Source organism: Hydra viridissima, unplaced genomic scaffold, assembly GCF_058129835.1.
Source record: "Hydra viridissima isolate aposymbiotic clone 2 unplaced genomic scaffold, HvirCarnegie_v1 scaffold_2, whole genome shotgun sequence".
NCBI classification, from domain to species: Eukaryota; Metazoa; Cnidaria; class Hydrozoa; order Anthoathecata; family Hydridae; genus Hydra; species Hydra viridissima.
The window spans coordinates 455768-479366 of NW_028324301.1; the positions used below are offsets into that span (position 1 = coordinate 455768).

General features: G+C 29.4%; 3 protein-coding genes across 4 annotated transcripts; 1 reads left to right on the forward strand and 2 right to left on the reverse strand.

The window, feature by feature from the left end:
• Positions 1-1201: 1201 nt before the first annotated feature.
• On the forward strand, positions 1202-7498 carry LOC145185454 (uncharacterized). The gene is made up of 10 exons (XM_090077830.1): positions 1202-1335; positions 1433-3104; positions 3532-3727; positions 3843-4121; positions 5231-5290; positions 5695-5931; positions 6211-6441; positions 6517-6778; positions 6860-7097; positions 7172-7498. Exons 2-10 carry the CDS (start codon positions 2349-2351, stop codon positions 7385-7387), a joined length of 2475 nt encoding a protein of 824 aa, XP_089933956.1. The 5' UTR covers positions 1202-1335; positions 1433-2348; the 3' UTR covers positions 7388-7498.
• A 5914-nt stretch (positions 7499-13412) lies between these two features.
• LOC145184189 (uncharacterized) lies at positions 13413-15396 on the reverse strand. The gene has a single exon (XM_090077836.1). It carries the CDS (start codon positions 15394-15396, stop codon positions 13573-13575), a length of 1824 nt encoding a protein of 607 aa, XP_089933962.1. The 3' UTR covers positions 13413-13572.
• LOC145184223 (leucine-rich repeat-containing protein 59-like) lies at positions 13413-23108 on the reverse strand. Of its 2 annotated transcripts, none has more exons than XM_090077837.1 (7): positions 22789-23108; positions 22049-22108; positions 20579-20842; positions 17910-17982; positions 16172-16285; positions 16004-16042; positions 13413-15912 (listed from the first exon to the last, which is right to left on the reverse strand). In XM_090077837.1, the coding sequence occupies exons 1-7, from the start codon at positions 22894-22896 to the stop codon at positions 15737-15739; spliced, it is 834 nt and encodes a 277-aa protein (XP_089933963.1). In that variant the 5' UTR covers positions 22897-23108; the 3' UTR covers positions 13413-15736. The 2 variants fall into 2 exon arrangements, 1 of the variants encoding a protein (XP_089933963.1); XR_016449625.1 differs by having other exon boundaries at positions 15509-15912; positions 17910-18365; positions 20453-20842; positions 22789-23039.
• Between the last annotated feature and the right edge of the window lie 491 nt (positions 23109-23599).

The following is a 23599-nucleotide window of genomic DNA, read 5'->3' on the forward strand; positions in this document are numbered from 1 at the left end:
TGCATTAAATGTTGGAATGCATTAGTACTTTCTTATCATTTTGAACAAACCAGTTTTTTAAAATTCCAAGACAGAGGAGGTTTAATTGAACCAACCAAAAGTCTTGCTATCATATGCGAAGAAACTGAAAGATGTTTCCAAAGGTTGCTTGCCTCAATAAATGGCAACCTTCCAAATGAAATAGGAATTCAAAATGTCATTTCTAGTGCTGTTTTGAGATCAGTTGATTACTCAAAAATATTTAATGAACAAACTTCTCATATGTTTGACTCAGCTATAACTGATAACCATTTATTTCCACTGATTAAACTTATTTCAGAAAACTATGCAAAAATATATCTTTATCACCTGGGTAAAAAACAAACTGCCAAAATAACTGGAAAAAAGCTTAGGAAGCAATTAACAAAACTTATCCTATTCAAAAACCAATCAAAAATATTTTTATGATGATACTATATATATATATATATATATATATATATATATATATATATATATATATATATATATATATATATATATATATATATATATATAATAACTCTAGAAGGAACCTCTGAGTTGTGTGTAATCACAGCGCTCAGCTAATAGTTCATGCAGCATTTATAATTTATCTAATGAACTAATGCCTAAAAAACATTTTATCTTAAAAATAAAATCAGCTGCCTACCATGCTGTTGTGTTATTAACCTTCTAGCACACAGCATTGGGTAGTTAAGAACTAAAAGGTACATAAATTATATAACAAATGCTAACTATTTGAAACTTGAGATTTCTGCACAAGCAAACAAATACTTTTTCTTCACTATTATTAAACAAACTAAACTTAAGCAAATTAAAATTAAAATTTGTACTTAGTTTTACTGAGAATTTTTGTTTTATTATATTTATTCTAAAAAACGAAAAACAGAAAGTTAACATAGAGCAACTTATTGTAAGAATATGTTTTGTTAAATAAAAAAATATTTATATTTGAAATTTATGTAAATAAGTAATATTCCGTTATTTTTATGAAAAAAATCTTATGTTAAACAAAAAAACTAGATTTTTATTAGAAAATTATATATTTATCAATATTTGAACTTAAGATAAAAAACTTGATTATCATCAGTTTCTTAATTTTCATGTCACCATTCCTTAATTCCGCCGCCATCTTGGGAGGCCAAAACTGGCTTCAAAAAAATTTTTGCATACGCTATCCAGTTATATTTTGAGATCAGTGTTTGAGATCAGTGGTAATGGGGAATGTAGCGTAGAGATCGGCTTAAACGCGAATGGGAATAAGCGGTATATTCGCGATACACAACTTTTATACTAGCGCAGCTGCAAGCAAACGTAAGTGCGACAGCTTGCGTAAATATATTTATGCAAAGAGGACTTTTAAGTACAGATGTTTCGTTAACATTATTTTTATATTCTGTGTTGATCTTAGAATTAGTAACATCAGCCGCACCCGCGTTACATGAAGCATAAGAAGCAGCAACAACACTTTCCTTGTTTCTGTAAAAGGTTTATTTGCAAAAGCTTTCGGACTGCTAGAAGGAAATTTACCAGAAGTATATCTGTTTTGTTTGGCAAACAGACCAAATTTTGCAACTTAGAACTTCTGTCTCACAAATATATATGACGTCATTCAGGATTCAGGTGGGTCGTTCTAGCGAAAAGTAACCAAGCATGACAGAATGGGCCAAATCAAAAATGACTATTCTTAGCGTGAAACAATTATGCAACAACCCCAAATTAATCTTTTTATTCTTTTATTTTATTTTATTTTTTTAAATGATTCTTCAGTGCGCAAATATAAATAAAACATTTTAATATAGAATGTTATTGATTCTTGTACATTTAAATCTTAGCAGAATTAACAAATGGAAAATTTTTTTCTTATGCACCGTGCACCGTTTCAAGCTGTTTATTTTCAATGTGAAAAAATATTATTTTGAACTGTTACACATACCATTTACAATAGTTCCCTTACTTTAAACGACGCATACTTTGCCTAAAATATTGCCGCTTCTTATTATAATTATTTGCCATGCTTGCTCATGGCAACCTAAAATACAAGTCAGTTTGGTATTATGCGGTTACTTATTTATAACGTTACTGGTTAATTATTTATAATTAACGTTACTGGTAAATTTTTAATATCTATAATATCTTGTTATCATTTCTATGGCGATACAAAACAACTTATAGCAACATGAAACTTTAATTCTTGTCAACTCGTCGTTTGTAGCCAGTTTATGTAAAGGGTTAGAAAAAAGTCAGGCCATAAATATATGGTATCAATGCTTCACCTTTGAATTTTTACATAAATTTGAAATTCAAAAAATTTTCAAAAGTATAAAATGATGGAGTTATTAAAAAAAGCTGTTGAAAAAGTTGCAAATAGTTTTTATGGAAGGCACGTTATGATACTTATTGATGTTTCTGGTTCGATGTACAAAAGTTTTGAGATGATCAAAGAAGCAGTTAAAGAATTGATAAAGCAGATCTCAATGAGAAATAATTCAACATTTAACATAATCTCATTTTCAAAACTAAACTGCCCTTTCTCTGATCAAATGGAGTCCTGTACAGATGACAATTTGAAATCAGCATACAGCTGGATTTCTTCTTTAAGATGTGAAAACACAACAAACACTTTGTCTGGTCTTGTTGCAGCATTTAGTGAGCAGAATTGTGATTCAGTAGTGCTATTTACAGATAGCTTACCTAATCATAGGCCTTCTATAGTTTTGAAATGTGTAAATGAACTATCGCAAGGAAGACCTATCAGTTCTGTTTATATCAATAATGGAAATGTTGATCCAATAGTTGAGGAATTCCTAATTTCTCTCTCTGTTTCTACTAACGGATCATCACATACCTTGACACAGTTCAATAATGCTCTTGAATGTAAGCAGAGTTTTCCTCCTTCTAAAGAAATAACCACATATTGCTATGAATCTAGTTCAAGTTTTTCAGAAACTTCAGATGATGAAGAAGTTATAGATAAAAGATTCCCTCTAAATATTGCTGAAAAATTTTGTGTTGTTGGTAAGACTGTCTTTGCCAGAAGAATTCATGATGGCTATTTTTACAAAGGATCAGTTGTGCGATCAGTAAGGATTAAGTTATTATATATACATAATCCATAATATTTACAAAACATATATATTTATTTGGAACAAGAGATATTTGTTCAGTTGTAATAGTGTTCTCACTTTCTGAGACACAATGCAGGCAAAAATGAAAACATTAAATTTGTATTTCAGTGTATACTACCAGATTAATGAGAATAGTCCATTATACATTGTTTATATATTATCAAAACAGTTTTTGAAATGAAAGTTTACCACATTTACATTTTTTTTAAAAAGTTATTCCACTTATATTTTCATGCATTCTGTAATTTAAATTGAGTTGCTTTTTAAAGCTATTCCACTTCTTCTTATACTGTTGAGTGTGACAAGTAGTTTTAAATATTTTAACAAATTCAATGGTGTATTTCATAACCTAACCTGGATTTTTGTACATTCTATAATTTAGTACCCAGATATAGATGAAGTTCTAGTTTCCTTCCTTCCATCTAAGAAAACATTGCAGTATGAATCAATTGCTCTTTCAGACCTTATACTTTATGATGACATAAAGAACCTCAAAGCTTATGTTGGTGACCGCGTATTAGTAAATTTTGATGGAAAGAAAAAGTATGTGCCAGGAACAGTTAGAGAAATCAAAAATGGTAGAAAAAATTAAGTATTTTTCCCTAAAACTAATGATCAAGAAGTTTTAATTCACTGTTCTTTTATTCTTTATAAGAACAATATTTAGAATAGATTTCTTAAATTTTTTTCTAGATTCTAGTGAACTCCTTTCATCATCAAGTATGCTGAAAATTGAAATGTTCGATGGGGAGATTAAAAGGCTACCATTAACATCTGTTTTTCCTATTCAAGAAGAAGTTTATTTGGAATCAGTTAACTCTATTTTAAATAATTCTCACAGTATAGCTACAAAGATTGTTGTACCTACTGTGAAAAGGCATCGTGGAAGAAAGCATTATAAACATACAGGAAAATTTTTTACCAAAGACTCTAAAAAGTTACTTTCAAGGGAAGAATTGAGTGAGAGGATAGGTAAGATTTCGTTTTTTTTTTTAAACATATTTTTCAAATGTTGTTGCTTTTTTTGCAACTTTTGAACATACATTTTTTTGGATACAACATTCATATATAAAAAGTTGTATACTACAAGGTGCTGTAACAAATTGAAAACTTTTTCTTACTGTAAAAGAAAAGTTTTAGAAAAATGCTTTCTCTACCTTAAGATTCAATTAGATCTCCATTTTTTTAATGACAGCCTCTAGATGTGGATAGAAGGCCTGGTTAGTGCTGATGAACTATTCCCTTAACATAGAGTTTCAAACAATGGACAACTTGAGAGACCCGAGACTTTAGTGGGTATTTTTGCATGCCTTACACTTAAATCTGAGCTACAAAAAAAGCCTAAAGTTTTTGGGTCAAAAATGGGTCATATTGTCTTTTAAAAACTGTTGGGTCTTTTTGACTCCATGGCTTGGAATGATTTATTGATCACTCTAATCTGAGATCTTTAAGTTTTTTTTTCAAATTTAACTTGTAGGCATGAAAATGTTAACCTTCTTAAGAGTCTTTAGAGTCCTTCTTGTGCTCTTTTCATCATTATTAAACAAATTGGCAGTCTTTCTAATGGACATGGTAGGATTCTTCTTAAGTTGTTCTGTGAACTTCTTGCCAACCTTTTTGTTCATTGAAGTTGGTAGCTGAGAACTTTAAGCCTTGTCATGTATTTTTTAACTTTATAATCTATACTTTAATACACTCCACATCACTTTTCTTGTAGGTAAAAACTTGTCATGGATCAATTTTATTGTTTAAGTTTTTTTTGCTTCTATTTTTAAACTTTTTAAACCAAAACTATTTTTGTTTGCTTTGTTGTCAAAGCAACATTGTTATGCATCAGTAAAATACAAAAAACAAAAATATTCTGATCTTTTTAAGTCACAACCTTTCTAAATATTTGTTCACAAATTGCTCCCACAACGTGTAAAATAATATCATTATATAAACATTAATAAATTGATAGATGATTAGTAAGTTGATAGATGATTATAAATAAATAATGAGTGTGAGGAAGTAGTATAATTTAACACATCAGCATTTTTACAAATATTTACAAATGTTTGAATTGTAAGTAATTTTTTTAGAAGCACAACTCAAAGAGAGTAAAGCTCTACTTAACAGTCTCAACATTTATGAAGAGCCTGGTAATATTTTCAGAGTTTATTTTTACAATTTTCTGTTTTAGTTTTTAAAAACCTTCAAAATTCTTTGTTTATTTTGAAACCTGATAACTAATATTTTTAATCTTGATATTTTTGTTCAGTTTACAGTTTTTATTTCAGAGTAAATGCCTTTATATAGTTATATATAATTATATTATAATTATATATAGTTATATATAGTTATATATAATTATATTATAATTATATATAATTATATTATAATTATATATAACTATATTTTATAGTTAAGCTGTTGTTTTAGTTTTGGAATCTCAACTGAGGTTTAATTGGTTGACTTTTTGTTAAATGTATTGTTTGCATCACTTTAGCATTTATTTTTAACATAACTCTATTTTTTACTTGAATTTTTTTTTTCTATGTTGTAGTTAATCTTTTTCATCATCATCATCTCAGAAGTGTTTCGAGTTATGATGGATATGATAGTGGTTTTGCTGGAGAAAGCACAGAAGATCTCAAAAATTCTCGTGTTATATTTTCCAAGCCACTTTATTTAAAGAGAAAATCTGTAGAGGAAGACAGTTCAGACAGCAGCATTTCTGAAGGTCCCCAAAAAAGCAACATAAAAACAAGATGTTTTAATTTCCCACCTCCTTCTGTTCCCAGTATGTTAACTGTTCTTGTATCTTTAATCTTTTATATTTTGTGTAATCTTAAATTACTTTATAGCTTTCTCTTTCACCCTCTGATACTTCATCATACTAAATGCAACATAGAATGAAAACATTCATAAAAGATCATCACTATTATGCTTATCAAATCCAATTTATCATTTTAGTGATGATATCTTATAAAATGTTTGTGCAAAAATGAAACATCTTTCAATTGCTGATACAACCTTAAAGTATTATTTTAAATTGCATTTTTTTTTTTTAATTCAAAAGGTCCAAATCCACCTTCTTCATGGAACAATGGACAGCCATTGCCTCATAGTCACTGGAAGAGGAAGCATTCATCCAGTGTAGGGAGCAATGTTGTAGAGAGGTCTAAAAAACATTGGATTGGTCGACCTTTAAATAAAGACATGTCACATTTAAAAGCTAAACGCTTTAATAAAAAACCTTTTGCAGATGATTATCAAACTGTTGATGGAACTCCGATGCCAAGAAAAACTGGTATTTAAGTTTTTACTTTTTTGTTGTTTGTTCTGAAAATTCTAAAATTGAAGTAAAATTATTGTTTGTTTATAGATTATCATGTGAAAAAAATTGAAAATAGCACTCATTTCCATGAGAGTGACATACCATACTACCGTTTTCAACACCATGATATAATTGGACATCGTGTGGTAGATTATAAACCTGTTTATGAACCAAGTCCACCTAGCCCAGCAAACAAATGCAGAGTTAAGGGCGTCCAAGAAAATAAAGTAAACATTAGTCATGAACAAAAAGAGCATATAAAAAGAGAGAATGAAGCAATAAAACAAGAAGAAAAGAAAAAAAAGCAACTGTAAGTTTGTCAATTTTGTATTTTTTTTTGTTTTAATGTGTTAATACACGTGTTAAAATTTTTTTGTTTTTATTTTTTCAGCGAGCACCATAAACAGCTCGACGCAAATGATTACAAAAGAATCAAAATAATTATCGAAAGAGATGATAACAAGATGGATTATAAGCATAAAAAACATAAAGATCGCATCGAAATGGAAAATCATAGAGAGGATTCTAAGCAAAATCAAAAATTTGCTCGAATTGAAGCAAAGAGAGAAAAGCTAATAAATCACATGTCTGTTGGCACAAGTCATGGAAACGTCGAAACTCAAACTGAGGTAAAAAGATTTTTAAATTTTGCTTTACAAATTTTTTCTTTTCTTTTTGTTAAACTTCGTTCTCTTTTTGTTAGAGACCACCCTCCCAAAAGCGATTAGATTTCGAAAGAGCTCGTGTTGAAAACCAAATACAAAGTCACGAGGCGAAAATACAACGTTTAAAAACTCTGAGAAAATATACAGATGCAAGAGTGGAAACATTGAAGCGAAACAATGATAAAGCACGTGATTTAGATAATCATGTGAAGGATCAAAAGTTAGCTAATGTTCGTGCGAGTATTTTGCCTTGACATTTTTTTTATATGTGATATTCTACAGTCATGTTATACGTAATAAAGATGCTGTAGTATAGAGAGTCAACTTATAAAGATGCTGTAGTATACAGAGTCTGTTTTAAAGGCTATTTGGAAATTATTTTTAATGGTCGATTGCGAACTCAAGCCCCAAAGAATTTTGCCCAGCAGCGTGCCTGAATATAATTGAAAATACTTTCTTTAACAAACCTCTTATCGAGTATTTAGGCAAGCAGTGTTCTTTCCTCTAATACTATCATAGAAATATTTTTAAAAATACTTCTATGCTATTTTTCATAGAAATGTTTTTAAAACAAAGTAGAAATATATAAAAATTCAAAAAGTTTGTGATATTTAATGAAAGTATTATTTAAAAGTAATATTCTTGTAAATTCAACTTAGAAAAGAGACGTCGAGGAAAGTCAAACTCATTTGTTTCATTTTGTAAGTGCGCATCAGACAGTTCATGTTGTTATATTTCGTATCTATCAACGACGTTAAAAAAGCGAATTTCACCTAAAAAACGACATAAATTACACTTGCGTTTTAAAATGTCTATTACAGTATAAATGTATTGCATTTATGCAGTTTGTCTAGAAAGTGTATACAAGGGCAAATTTTTTTATGATACCGATATGGTTTTTTGATGGTAAAATTGTCAAAGCGAAAGATTTTATCTATTCTTGTTTTTATTAGAGTAAAGGTTCCTCTATTTATTAGCACCTTTTTTGTGCATCTGCAACACTTCCCTCTCTTCTATTAATAAGTAATCAGTTAATTACTGACTTTTTTAGCTGGGAATAAATGGCCATGAAGTTTAAACAAGTTCTGTTCTTTTTGATTTGTCCTACTTCCGTCTCCCCTTAAACAAAAACGTTTATAAAGCATTAAATAATTTTTGAAATAATGTCAAATCTGAAAAATTTTTGACTAAATGGGCAAGAAAAGTATCTCAGAGAGCGTTAAATGGCAAATTACTGGTTTAATTAAACAAAGAAACCAATCTAATGTTGCTATAGAACTACGTTCGAAATACTTTACAAATGTTTAAAGAAACTAAGACTGTCAAAGATTCACCAAGTTCTTGCCTTCAATGTTAACTGAAAGAGACAAAAGCCTCATTTTTCGTAGGTTTCGATCAAATCCTAGAATAAGCACGTGTAATTTAACCAAAGAATTCAATATAGAAAAGGTGTTACTCAGCAAAGGCTTAAGATCATCGCCATTAAAAAACAATTTTTACTGTAAAAGACCGCCAAAGACGATTGAAATGGTGCTAAGAAACAACCAACTGGTCTGTTGAACAATGTTCTAGGGTAATTTTTAGTGATAAGGCTTGATGTGTGATGATAATTTTGAGGTATTAAATTGCAAATAAAAGTTGTATGTAAAAAAAATACAGACATGAGAAGTATTCATCTTGCTGTTATTCCAAGTTTACAAGGAGGGGCGTCCAATGGACACGCAAGGAGGTGGAGGTTCCTTAATTGCCGCTCGGTCGCCTGATTTAAATCCTATTGAGCATATATGGAACTGGATTGACGAAAATTTGCCAAATGTGAAATAACTTCAGTTGAAAATCTTATGTAACAGTTATTAGTGATTTGAACAGAATTGCAAAACGATTATTGCATGAGATTGATTGAATCCAGGCCTCGTCACACCAAATTATGCATAAAAGAAAAAGACTTTAAATATTAATTTATCGTTTTTTTATAAAGTTTTTTCGAGAATGTTAATTTCGTTTAAATTTAATTGCCAGTTTTTTTAAAACATAAAAAAAATAGTTTTATCTTGCTCTTGTATTTATATATATTGTGACTTATTCACCCCGTTATATAAATAAACGTTAACACGATAAAGCGTAATGATGAAAAAAAAAATTAAAAACAGCGATTAAAAAAAGATGTACACGCAGAGACTTATTTACCTGTCAAGTAAATAAATGATTAGTAGATATAGTAACGAAACAAGTAAAAATAGAGTTACGAAGGACTTCTCATTGAATAAAAAAAGGAGGAAAAGAACTTCTTCTTATAGAAGGGAAAAAGAAAGAGAAAAAGAAAGAGAAAAATGTCAACTTTCTGAATAAACGAAAAAGAAGGGTAGATGGAGTTTTAAAAGAAAATTTCGAGGGAGAATTTTTAGAGAAAGAGAGTTTTTTTTATGATTGAAGAATTTGAAATGTTGATAAAAGAGAAATAAAGAATTAACTGGAAGTAAGGAGAAAAGTTGATTAAATAAGTAAGCAGAGGTTTCGCCGTTTCTAATAAATAAAAAAAAAAAGAAAAGATATTCGTTTAAAGCTTGAAGAGCAAAAGAGGAGTAATTGATAAAAACAGCATCGAACACTACAAGTTGAGTAAGAGAGCATTATTTCTATTTTATTATCATAATGAATAAAAGAGTGCTAATCATTTATGCACTAATAGAAAGTTTATTGGAATATATTGTATAATAAAATATAATGAAGACGGAAAAAAATAGCCTTAATTATTTAATGATTAAACCTTGCCTATTCCTCACCAAATAATCCCCAGACCTTGCTTTGTCCTATCCAAACAATTCCCAAACCCTCAACCTCAGTCCCAATCTCCATATTACCTTTCCACCTAACCCTGAAACCATACCTCCCTAATCCTTAACCATTCTACAAACTACTAACATACAAATAAGTATTAGATTATTTATATTAAAAAAAGACCACCGATACAATATATAAATTTATAAAATTCTATTGCAAAAATTTTTTGATTTGTTAATTTAAGCTTACTAAAGGTTACTTAAATAAAAATTTTTTTTTTGTTTTGACAATTTTCTTTGTTTTGACATTTCTAGCATCAAAAAACTAGACCATTGTCATAAAAAATTTGCCCTCGTATAAACTGTACACACGCTGGACACACCATATGTCTAATCTTGAGTGCAACGTCATTTTAATTGACATTTCTGGACAGACTTGGATGTAGTTTACAGATTTTTTTCTGTGTAACTTAATTTCATTTTCCATGTAATAGAGCAAAAGCTATGAGAATACGTCATAGTGCTATTAACTATCAAAAAATGAAGAAAAAAAATCATTTTTAATCATTTAACATTTTGTACGCGCATAGTAAAAATCAGAAATTTTTACTATGCGCGTACAACACGTTTATTACACGAACAAAAAACTTACAGTTCAACATTTTATTAAAGCACTGTTATTCAGAATGAAGCTGGCTTTGTCTACACTGATTTTTTTCTTTATCATCAGTCTTTCTATGATTGTTTTTTTTTGTTCTTACCTTCCTTCACTTGTTATCGGCTCAAAAAATGATTCAGAGCTTGATCCTAAAGATGATAGAATGTTGGGTTGTACCACTAAGCTCCTCCTTACTTAGAACCATTTTTCAACAAATGGAGCCAAGCTACTGGAAGTTTGTTTGTTTTTTGAGGAACAGCTTGTCTTAAGCCTTGTGTTGGCTGGCTTTTGACAAAATCCTTAGTTGTTTGATGCTCCCTTACTTTGGTTATGAACTCACTCTTGAACTCAGCTGATAGAAAACAGTGGCCTTAAAGAATGGGTTAAGTAAATAGCCAAAGCAAAGGAAATATTCCACGTCATTTGTTTGGGAATTTTTTGTTTAATTTGGGCAGTAGTCCTGTGTAGAATCTTTTGGCTACTTCACAACAAGATTAATTGAAGATGCACTGCTCCTGGTATTTAAATAATACCACAATCTTGACAAATGCTATAAGCATTCTAGGCTCTGTGTCACACAATAAGTAATTACTCGATTCTTAAATTTTTGAGCAAAGAGAAAGTTTCTTTTATAAGGTTTGTTTGAGTCTCATAAGGGAAAACCTCCATGAAGTCATCATAGTCCAATATCAAGCTCATCAAAAGTCCCTTCATTCTCAAAATAGCAGCAAAATACTTTTGATGTTCATTCCACCTTGTCTCACTGAAAGTTGTTATTTTGGTCCCATACTTTGGGATTTGCATTGTGCCAAGAGTAATTTTTTGTTGAGAATAGGGTGATGCATTTTCCTTGACATGTGAACATGTGAACAAATCTGAACTTGGAAAAAGTTTTTGTTAAATGGGGAAAATAAGAATAAATTTTGGTTCCAAACGTTCTATAAATCAAATATTTAAGATACAAGTTTGGTCATAACTCCTAATAAAATACAGCTGCAGTAAGCAAAGATAACTGGCAAAACTGGTTACAAATGCTAATTAAAAATCTTTTCATTAAAGAAATCAAAAAACTTACCATCAATTTTTTTTTAGTTATCCACGTCATCATCGCATTTTGTTGAAGTTCAATAAAAATGTTGAAAGTATTCGCCCCTCAAATTTTATTCGCCCCTCAAATTTTATTCGCCCCTCAAATGTTATTCGCCCCTCAAATGTTATTTTAAGACTTGTGTTTAATTCAAAATTTTCATTTATAAAGTTTTTAATGTCAATCGAATATTTAGTTAAGGGACGCGTTATGTCAGTAGGACGACATTTTAGTATTAAAAAAATTATACATTTATGTTGGGGTGCTATTACATTTACGTTGGTACAAGATTAAAAATGTTGTTTTCTTGTCGCTAAGTAACTTTTATAAGTTATGAATAACATTAAGTTTACATAATATAGTTTGATTCGACATGTTCCTGCATTTTTAAGGAACCAATAAAAACATTTTATTGATTTTTACTGACTTTCTGTGAATTAAATTTTTTTAAAGTTTTTCTTATTTCTTACCCATTTATATTTATCTAACAGTTTTCCATCAAGCGAAATGGATATTTTCTTCATATTTTGTTAAATTTTTATTATTTTTTTAAAGCAGACGCACAACAAAACCAAAGTAAGTAATAAATATAGAAAAACAGATTAACTGGTTTCAGCCCCAAAAAGCATTGCGTATCTTAGGCTCAACAAGAATCCTTTGAAAATAAATATGAGAGATTATATAGTAGTGTAAAATGGTTCATACTAAACATTATGAGCGGCAGTGTAATGAATATCCTAGCTGCCTGGAGTACTATAAAGAACTAGCTAATATCAATTCGGTAAATAAAAAAAAGTTTTCTCGACAGTTCATATTAGCACCAAAAAACCTTTTTTCAGCTTAAAGGAGAAATGTATTTTGTACTTTGATTGTTTAAAATACAAAAACTTCTCGAAAAACGCATTTCAAATAAATTACAAAATACTTTACAAAAAAAATGTTTAAAATACAAATAAAAAATACAGTATTTTGTATTTAAAATACGTATTTGTATATTAAGATACAAATACTTCCCCCGTGTCTGCAACAGTGTAATGTTGATGTCGAAAAAGTGTCACAGTACATTGTCTAGTGCTTATGAGTCTCAAAACATAACAAGTGAGACTTTTTTTTATGGTTTAGTGAAAATAAGAGTTGTTTAGCATCAGCCTGCGGGACTTCCATTTGATTTGAAGCAAACATTTTTTTTCTCTATTATTTTCTTTTTTTTTTTTTTTTTTTTTTTTAAATTTTTCCTCTGATTTCAGATAAATGCTGATAATGTTTTCATCACGAGGTTATTTTAAAAAAATTGTTTTAGGACTTAACTTTAAATTTTTTCATGACTAGATAGGATATGTTTTTTTGTTTTCTGAGCGGTGATTTTTAAAACTTCCCCGTTTTCAGACATTTGTCAGAGCACTCAACTATCTACGCCCCCCTTTGACACTTTTTAAACATTTTTTCAGAAATAATATTTTTAAATTAATTTTTGAAAATAAAACTGATATTTTATTTTAAACTTTTTTTCTGCAACATTACAAAAGAAAATTAGTAATAAAGTTATTTTTTGCGCAGTTAGATAAAAATCATTGTTGGACTAGATTTATCCATAAGAATTTTATATGAACTTAAAAATATTTTTAGCGCTTTTTCATTCATGTAAATAAGGTTTTGATTTTAATTTCTACCTCATTGTTCACATAGAAAAAAGGAATACAGTTTGAAATACTCTCTCATCGTTACTTATGCATTTGTAAAAAGTACGCACATTCTTTTTAGCCATTCTTTTTTATAATTTTTAAAAAAAAGTAAACAAAATTCTAAATCTAATTTTGGTTTCTTTGAAAGACATTTTTCACTTGATTTTGGTAGACGGTTTGACGTTTTGTTTGACGTTTTGTCATGAATTTGATAATATTTATCAACCTTATTTCAGTTTTTAAATATCAAATCTCCATCTGATGGAAATTGATCGAGGCATGCGTGGTGGTTAGGAATACTACATTTACTGAAGTTTTTAACTGGATAGCTTTCCCAACTAGAATTGTGTTTGAGGATCATCCAGTGTTCGGCATGTTGATAAATCTCTTTCCCGTATCGGTTTCGCAAATACAATCCCGGATTTTCAGGAACAACGAATGATTCATTAAGAGCCTGAATAATTGTTTCATTGATTGGAAGAGTCTGCTGACCATATAATTGAATACTCCAACCGTCTGCACGAACATGAAATACTCCGCCAGTAAGAGTGTTATTTTTTAATATAGGAAGTTTGTCCACAATAAGTTGGTACCCTTTTTTATTAAATGCTGATTGCGTTTTACTTATTGCATCAAATTGTTCCGATAAAAAAGCAATATCAAAGTCTCTCTCCCATGGTAGAACACCTTGAAATTTTACAAGCCCCAATACGCTTCCTTCCAGAACTAAGTGTTTAATTCCTTTTGCTGTAAACGTTTGCATAAGAAATTTTACAGCATCAATTAGATTGGCGATGCAGCATGGGGGAACAGCCATGCCTTTCCCGATCGTGCATTTTTGTTTTGTCGTGTGATTATAGCCTTTGCGGCATCCAAACCACATTGTCACTTTTTTGGTCGAAATGATTTTTTTTATGTCCCATTTTGAGGCAAAATTAGAAAGTTGGAAATCTTTTTCAGGGTGTTGGTCACTATAGAACATGACGTCGGGACACACCAGTACTTTACGTTTGGCAACATTTAAATTTAAAAAAAAGTCATTGAACACTCCATATCTCAAATTGTTATCAAACGTCGCAGATTGAAACAGTTTAATTGATGCGAGAAATGGAGAGTCTGTGAAACTACATTTCAAACACTCCCTTTCTGAATAAAAATACCCTACTTTATATTCAAGAGTATAAAGTCTTAATAAAGCTTGAAAGCAGCCTCTATCCCATTCTTTTTTCCGGTTTTTCCTTGAGCCACTTACAATCTCTGCACCAGTATTCTCAAAAACATGAATCAGTCTTTCTATGTCTAATGAATAATCCAAGCGATGTAAATGTTGAGCAAATAAAATGTAGGGTGTGGATACACTTCTGATTATTTTATTTAGTACCTGTCCAAGAAAATCCTGTTCGTTTAAATAATGAATAGGCATATTAAAAAAGGGAAAAACCTCCTTTTTTTTTGCTATAACATAAAATCTTTTAAACATAGAAAATACAGCCCTCCAGGATTCGTTTGAACTGAATGAAGGAAAAATGAGGAGCAAGGTCACTGAATCTTCTAAAGAAAAACGTTTGCAAGGTTCGCGAACAAAACCGACTTTGTAAAGAGGATAACCATGTAAAGAGCCTTTGTACATTTCATCGCAACTATATCTCATTTTATCATCACGATAACTTTGATTACTTGACAAAAACGCCTTCTCTGTATGTTTTTGAATTTCGGCTAACCGACTAGTCTCATTTCTTAGCTCCTCGCTTCGGTTTTTTAAACCGGCTATTTCAAATTGAAGTTTCACTAACACACTAAAGTATTCGTCGATTGAGTTTAAGTTGTCCTTTCCTAAGGAGAGGCTTAAATTAATAATTTCGCGTAAAACCACGTCCGTTATATGTTGAATATGCTGAAGTTTTTTCTCAAGTTCACTCGATTTTTCAGCTAAAATATACTGAAGCTCTAAACACTTATCGCATAACTGGTCTTTTTTTATACAAAAAAGTTTTTGTGACAGCCATAAAATGAACAACACGCATGCAATCCTAAAAAGTGGGATTTTCTTAAACATTCCATGAACTGAAACTTAAAAGCAACGCTCGATTTCACAGATCAAACTGTAAAATAACTTCTTTGAACTCATCATGCTGCAAGCGGTAAAAAAAAATTTAAAAGAAAACAACTTTGTTGTCAACATTTAATAAATATTTCACCTTACTGACAAAATTCAAAATAAATTAAATTTCAAAATTTCATACTAAAACTTCATTTTAAAAATTTGCCAGAGTCTTCATAAGAATAAGATGTCATCTTCTTTAAAGAACCCGCTCCTCTTCGAAAGATTAATAAACCTAATAATAAACCTAATAAACCATCTTTTTCAAAGAACCACTAAAAGGATTTTTAGAATATCAAAAAACCACATTTAAGGAATCTATTAATGTTTTCGTCCGATGACTTATGTATTGAAATAAATGAAGCTCGTGAAAGTCCGTTTTGATAAAACTTAGCAGCATGACAATTACAATTAAAGCTAAAAAACCCAGCAACCATCGAAACCAGTGTGAAGTTGACTTTCGTTCAAAATCTAAAAAGCGCGAGAAATTTTTTTTAAAATAAAAAAAAAAAACACGAGGAATTCATTTTATCTGCCGCTCATCAATCAAACAGAAAAATACCTTTCTGGCTCTCACTCAAATGATTCTGCTGTTCGATACCTGAAATTACAACGAAAGAAAAAAAAAAAAACTCCACATCTAAAGGTCATGCTTCATTTATCTGGTAATTAAAGGTACTGAAACAATTGATTTTTTTGCTTATCATTCACTCCCCCTCCTCCGCCTTACCTTTTGATTCAGTGATATGCTCTTCTTTTACAGATTTTTGTTGCTTATTTTTTCTCTCCTCGCGTTTCCGCTGGCGCAAGCTGGCTTCTTCTTTTAGCTGTTTAGCTAAACGCTCTAAAAAGATTTTTATCTGAAAATTTAAAATAAGAGTTGTTTCATCACGACTCCATTTTTTTTTAATTGCTTTTTTTTTTTTAAATAAATAAATTTATAAAATATGATATTAAGCAAATCTTTTATTAACCATTCACGTTAATCAATGTGACCTTCACGTTATCACTGTAATTTTTACTCTTTTATACATTGAAATCATCAGATTTTACTGTGGTGGGAAAAAGTTAAAACCAAAGGATTATGTGATAATTCACATAATCCTTTAGTTTTAACTTTTTCTCATCCAAATGATGAGTTTGAAAACGTATTTTTAAAATCAGGCCCCAAAAATAAAAGGCCATCATAAATATCAGTAAATTAAGATTTCAAGACTTTTTTAAAAAATCAAAAACTTTGTTCATCAGAATCAGGGAATCTGTGACATTTGATCGCTTTTTTGTTAGCAATTTGAATTTATCAGACAAACACCAAGAGGAAAAGATAGCTGACTTAAAGCAAACGGCTTGTGCAGTTTGTTTGGATAAAAAAAGGGGTACCAGTGGTAAATAAGATCAACGAGCATATCTGGACTGAGTATAATAAAGAAATATTTACTATTCATCTAAACACATTTAATTGTCACAAAAAAATCTTTTTGATTGAGAATAGATCAACTTTTAGATAATCTTTTATTACTACTAATCTTTAAGTTTTAAGGAGTTTGGGCCCTAACAGAAATTGAATATTCAGAAACCCTGAGATTGACAGCAGGAATAATCAAAAATAAAATTGAGAAAGAAAATATTGACAGCAGAACGTCATTTAAAATATTTACATGTAGGTGGGACTTTTGCATAAAATATATGAAAAATAAAGAGTTCTTCATATGCTCATTGCTTTTTAGGTATGAAAAAGACAAAATTAACTAAAATATTTTTAGCAAACTTTTTTTAAATAACCATTATACATAAAAATATTTGTATATAAAAGTGCTACAAATGCATTTTTGTATATAAAATCTGCTTTAAGGGGGATTTTTTAAATGTAACTGTCTAAAGGCAACAAATCTTCAAAGAAAACTCTGAAAATGAGACCAGAAAGTAACATGATATCATTCCAAAAAGATGCAACAAATCACTGTACTTGACTTAGCAAAAAAAATTTACACTGACATCGGAGTTAACCATGTATTTTTTTATGATTATTTCAGAAGATATTTCTAAAGACAATTGAAACATTAAGAAAAATTATTTTACATTTCCTATAAATCCAAAACTGGTTCTTATAATGAAGAACCTTTAAGAAACTGTATTGCTGCAATCACATTAATTTTTAAACTCTTGCAACAAAGTTTGTAAGGCTTTTGCAAACATTATTGCAAGAGAACCTGGTAAGCTAAAATTTTAACTAAAATAAACTCTTTATCATTTTAAAAATATGATGCTACTTGATTTACAAAATTATGTAAAATAAAGTGTTATTAATGAAATAGTTCTTAATGAAACATTTGGTTTCTGATTTCATAAACAACATGAAAATTCTGAAATTTCTAAAGTACAGCGTGGATCAATTATTTTTGATATCTTTTAAAAACTTCTTGATGAAAGTTTTATAAATAAAATTAGACATTAGAAAAATTGGATACCTTCCTCCTTTTTCTTCAGCTTCAATTCATTTTCCTCTTTTTTTAACTGCAAAGTTTCATAGTGTTCTACGACCTGAAAGAACAAAAAATAAAAGCAAACAACCAAAAATCATTTCCAACATTACAATTTTACATACATACAACATTACGTTTTTACGTATATGCAATATTACAATTTTATATATATACAACATTACAATTTTTTGCTTTCAAAGAAAATATTTAAAAATAAATTTAGATTTAAAAATAAAAAATCTACAAACATAAAACTTCGTTCTTAAAATTAAAAACATCGTAAATATAACAACAATTCAGACTGAAAATTTAATACAAAGGAAAAATTCACAAAAGAATTATGATGAACAACAAATGATGAATGAAAGAAACAGTTGTATGACAATTATCAATTTATTTCAACAAGGAAATCAAACTTCAACTGTCATACAGAAGCAGAGACTCATAAGATGCCACAACAAGATTGTGTACATCACCTAACACAGGTTCCTCAAGAGGTGAACTTCTTGTGCATTTGAAACTAGAAAGAAAGCCATAAAGCTGAGTAGGGAGAATATTCATTGAAGTCCAGCTCATTCCCAGTGGAAACTAGCCTGTAATCATAATTTATCACAAACTACAATTCACCATATTACTAAAGATGATCTACATGTCAACATTCAAATATCAGAAAAACAAACTTTATGCAGTAGGTGGTCCTTAAGAAAGACTCCTTTAGGCAAAACTCCTGAAAACTCAGCACGCAAAAATCAATCCAATAAATCTCATTTTTAGTGATGAAAAGATTTTCATGATTGAGCAGAAGTTTAATTCCCAAAACAAATATGTGCATGCTGTCCTAACTAGAGCTTCACAAAAAAACACAGACCATCTTTTCTCACTTTCAGAAGCCAGCACCAGTGATGATTTTTGCAGCCAAATCTGGACAAGAGTCTGTAAACTAAAATTTGTGGATCGAGGTGTGAAAATTAATCAACATTACTTCAAGGAAGAAATTTTTTATGATACAGTCCTGCTGTGGACAAAAGCAACATTTGGAGATGAACCATCTTTTCCAGAAGGATGATTTCCAATAAGTCACATTGCAAGAAGCACCTAGAGATTTTTTTTTTCATGATTTTGTTTCTAAAGAGAGACAACTGCATTTCCAGACCATAATCCCTGCTATTTTTCTATAGGACTGGTTGAAGCAGCTGGTGTGCTTCAAAAATTATCCATTGTTGAGCCACTTGCAGACTGCTACACTCATGTTTGGCAAAACCCTAATCAAGAGGTTATTGTTTCAGTGTGTATTGGACTCATTTTAAAAGAGACTGAATTTATTGATTAAAGAGAAGGATGGTTTGATTGAATGCTTGCTATAACTCATCCATGCATTATGTTGTTCTTGTATTTTCAATAAAGGTTTGTTACTCCTTGTCATTCTCTTGTGGTTAGCATGTTAGCTGGTATAAATTTAACTGAATTTTCCTTCAATTAAACACATAAAAATCTTAACAAAAATTTCAAGGTTTTCTGAACAACAGTTTGATAACTCATGAATTGAGTTCACTGAAAAAATCAGAGCATTTACATGATTGAAAAAAAATTATTGAGAAAACAAAAAAAGAAAACAAAAAAACCAATTTTGTAAAGGAATTTCTTTATCTAAATGATCAGTACAACTAATTACACACTTATAGAGAGAAACAACAACAAAAGATTGCATTTTAATTATGTTGACAAATATTGATCAATGTTAAGAGTATCATCTTATTACTATGAATTATAAAAAAGTGTTTTGCTTGTTTTTCCCTTGACCTTTTCATAGACTTTTGAACTTTTTTTATTTTTTTATTTATCCATGTTTGAAATAGATTAAGTACCCATCTTTTAATTTATTGATTGTCAACACAATATACACAACACCAATAAGCTGATTTCAAACTTTCTCTTGTTTTTATTCCTTTATTTATTTCAAAAGATTATTTTTAAAACAAATTTTAAAAATAGGAGTGAGACAAAATTTCAATAGGATCGAAAAAAATCTTTGTAACTTGAGTTTATATCTACCAGGGTTACTTAACAAGGGTTCCTTTTAGTGAAAACTCTTTACTTTATTCCTACTCAAGTAATCTAGAACATTAGTACTGCTTTTAAAATGGCAACTTCACTAAACCTCTAAAAGTCAATGAATAGTAACTTTATTGTGCATATTGCAGGGGTGGGAATAAAATCCAATCACCATCAAATCGCTGTCCAGTAAGATAATATTTTCATATTTTAGCATTTTAGATTATCTTTATATGTTAAATTCATGTCATATAATCTATAATTAAAAAATTTTTAATTTTTAACAGGTATTCTCAAAATACTGCAAAGACTGAGGTCTAACTCATTATCATTTATTCTGGATTTTAGTCCATTTGTCTTCTTCTGCCATTTTGATACATTTATTTCTAGGAAACCCTTCGGCAATCGACTATCTAACACGTCACTTCAATGTGCTATAAAGAGGAGGGGCAATGTTTATACTTTTTAAAAAAAACAATATCTTAAATTTTAAGAAAATTCTATAAATTGAGTTTACTTCTCAATTAAAGTTTAGGTTTTAAAACTAGTAAAGAGTCGCAGGAAATAAAACACAAACTGAGCTTGTTTAGGAAATTACTTACATTTCTAGCACATGTTTGACATTCTATTGGTCTCAAACAGTCCCCAACAACGTCTGGTAGAATTTCTTGAATGGGATTTCCTTTCAAGTCAAGCCAAACTAAATTTTTAAGCTTTCCAAAACTCAATGGTAATTTTGATATATTGTTATTTAGCAGATCAAGTTTTTTTAGCTTAATAAGTTTTCCAAAGTTCTCAGGGAGTTCTGTTAAACTATTTTTGCTGAGATCAAGTTGAACCAGATGTGTAAGGCTTGTGAAACTATCCTAAGAAAAAAAAATGTTTCTTAAAAAAATTCAACAAATGATAAATGCTAGGAAGAATAAAATATGATTGAAAAAATTAAGCTAAAGAAAAAAGTTGATGCATAAACTTTTTTTAAATAAAAAGATTCTTTCAATTCTTTAGTTAAGTAATAGGATTAGTGGAGTACTTGCAGGAAAGTTAAAATTGCAGGATAATAATAATGGGACACCTTAAAAACTCTCAAAAACTCAAAAAAAATTTGTTGAACTTTTTAAATATCCAAGCAACATCATTGAACTTTACAAAAATTAGTAGAATTCTTAAAGTAAAATTCATTATCTGGAAAAAGCATCCCATTATAACCCTGTGTGCATAATTCAAGTTTGGGGTAGTTATTGAAAATAAAATATTGATAAAAAAAAATGTATTATAATTACTTTACATATAATTGATTTGTATTTTTTGTATTACCTAATCAAAACTAGCTAGCTTTGTTGTGAGTATTTCACAACTTTATATTCAAAATTTTGTTTTATTTAATATTTTCCCTCTTCGAAAACAAATTTTCAATCTATTTCCTTAAATGTTAAAAATAATAATTGAACTTAAGAAATTGAGATGCAAGTGTAATAGCTGCTTATAATGGCTTTGAAGTAAACAATATTATAAAGATATGTTGGTGACTAAGTATCGTAGCTTTGTGGCTAATAACATCTTAATGATTTTGTACCTTTATCAAAAACAAATGTCTTTTTTACTATGAGTAGTCACCAACTAGTCACTAGCTAAAGTTAGTGATCCTTGTCACCAAATCTCTGTCATCACCATTACAAGCATTGCTAACATATTGTTAGCTCATCTCTCACTAGGTTACTGTTGTAAATATAATAAAAACATTTAACATGTGCACAATAGCTTACTTAAAATCTGGGATAAGTATAGGACACATAAAATCAATAATATCCTCTGAACTAGAAGCTCTAACTCTAAATCATTCTTGGAACTATCAGATCTATAGCTTAGAAATGTATAAATAGAAAAAAAAATGACAGCCAAATATTTACTGGCTTCCAAAATAACTGAAGGTTTGCTGATTTTGTTCTGTAATTACCCCACTTGAATCTATTAAGATTAAATACATTTTTAACTCAAAATAAATTTATGAGATATGTAGGAAACTAGTAGTCATATTGAAATAGAATTAAGGAACAACTTTAATTACTTACTGGAATAATGTTAATTCGATTGCATGATAAATCTAGCACTGTCACCTTAGTAAATGATATCTAAAAAAATGAAGGAAAATATCAATACTAACAGAGATACCAAGATGCCAGTTATATCAACAATAACAGATATACAAAGTTGCCAGTTATATAGAGGAAATAAAATATTTTAAGGTTGTTCTTAAATGTTAGACATCTATAGAGTAGCACCTATTAAAGACTTATGACAAGAAGCTCATATAATATGGATGGAAGTTGCACTTTAAACACAAATCTAAGAAATATTGGAGTGTTGTTTCTTTTTCAAATACCTAGCTGATTTTACACATATTTTACAGATTTTTACATGGATTAAAATTGTGATCAATTATAAACTATTGTCTATTTTAGACTATGCTATTATTGTCGTTATTAACAAGTACTGTATTCTTTAAATATTTACTTTTATAAAAAAAATTGAATATTGTCACAAAGAATTAGTCTTCTCCAATTTTTTTTTTTTTTTTTTTTTTGGTTTTGTTTTTTATGTAAAAATTTGTAATATACAGCTTTAAAGCTGAAATATATAACAATAATAAGTCAAGTCTCTTTTGAAAGTAACTGAAGAAAATGCGTATCATCTACAAACGAACATAGTCCGCATATAACTACGTTTTTTTTGTTTTGTTTTATTTTTTTTTGTTTTACATGATAAACCAGAGCTTTTTTATTGCATAAATCAAAACATGCTATAGGTTTACCAAATTTTTAACAGGTATTCTCGAAATACTGCAAAGACTGAGGTCTAACTCATTATCATTTATTCTGGATTTTAGCTTTTCTTTAGTCCATTTGTCTTCTTCTGCCATTTTGATACGTTTATTTCTAAGAAACCCTTCGGCAATCGACCATTTAACACATCACTTTAATGTGCTGTAAAGGGGAGGGGCAATGTTTATACTAGGTCAATATTATAAATATACGTGAAATGAGAGAACGAATTTTAAAAAAACAACACATAGTCTCAAATTTGTTTTTCATTTTTTAATATATAACAAAAAGACAATTCTGGTTTGTTGTTATTGCCTTATAATCGAAAGAGTGTTTAGAAAGCTATGAGTTTATAAGAATTTGGAACTACATCTTAAACGTGGTCACACTATATCTAAAGAATAATTTAGCGTCTTATATTGTTTATTGAAAAAGCTAATTAGAGAGAGAGTGTTTAAAGCACATCTGAAAAATTTATGTTCTTTTAAAACATTGCAACCGTGCGTGATAACAATGTTAATTCATTTTGTGAATTATAAAACTGCCAACCGCCCAATTTACAGCCTTATCGACATCAACTATCAACGCTGTCTGTGATCTCAAGCTAGTCGTCAGGTTAGACTATTTCGTTGGGTTACCGTTACAAAGACTGTTTTTACATTTTGCTAAATTCATATCGCTTCTTATTTCATTTTTTGAATATTTAAAATACTAAACTTTGTGCTTAAATAAAATTTTGTTAAAAATGTTAAATATATCACCTTAAATGTTTTGTAATTGTATGTAGCAGTTAAACTTGCG

What these genes read in the sequence shown, in the direction of transcription:
- LOC145184189 (XM_090077836.1), bottom strand. Translation starts at nt 15,396, where the DNA reads ATGTTTAAGAAAATCCCACTTTTTAGGATTGCATGCGTGTTGTTCATT.
- LOC145185454 (XM_090077830.1), top strand. Translation starts at nt 2,349, where the DNA reads ATGATGGAGTTATTAAAAAAAGCTGTTGAAAAAGTTGCAAATAGTTTT. An exon ending in CAACATTTATGAAGAGCCTG is followed by an intron (nt 5,291 to 5,694) that starts GTAATATTTTCA and finishes TCTATGTTGTAG; the next exon opens with TTAATCTTTTTCATCATCAT. An exon ending in TCCGATGCCAAGAAAAACTG is followed by an intron (nt 6,442 to 6,516) that starts GTATTTAAGTTT and finishes GTTTGTTTATAG; the next exon opens with ATTATCATGTGAAAAAAATT.
- LOC145184223 (XM_090077837.1), bottom strand. Translation starts at nt 22,896, where the DNA reads ATGGCAGAAGAAGACAAATGGACTAAAGAAAAGCTAAAATCCAGAATA. An exon ending in GAATACCTGTTAAAAATTTG is followed by an intron (nt 22,109 to 22,788) that starts GTAAACCTATAG and finishes TCATTTTTTTAG; the next exon opens with ATATCATTTACTAAGGTGAC. An exon ending in TTTGAGTGAGAGCCAGAAAG is followed by an intron (nt 15,913 to 16,003) that starts GTATTTTTCTGT and finishes CGCGCTTTTTAG; the next exon opens with ATTTTGAACGAAAGTCAACT.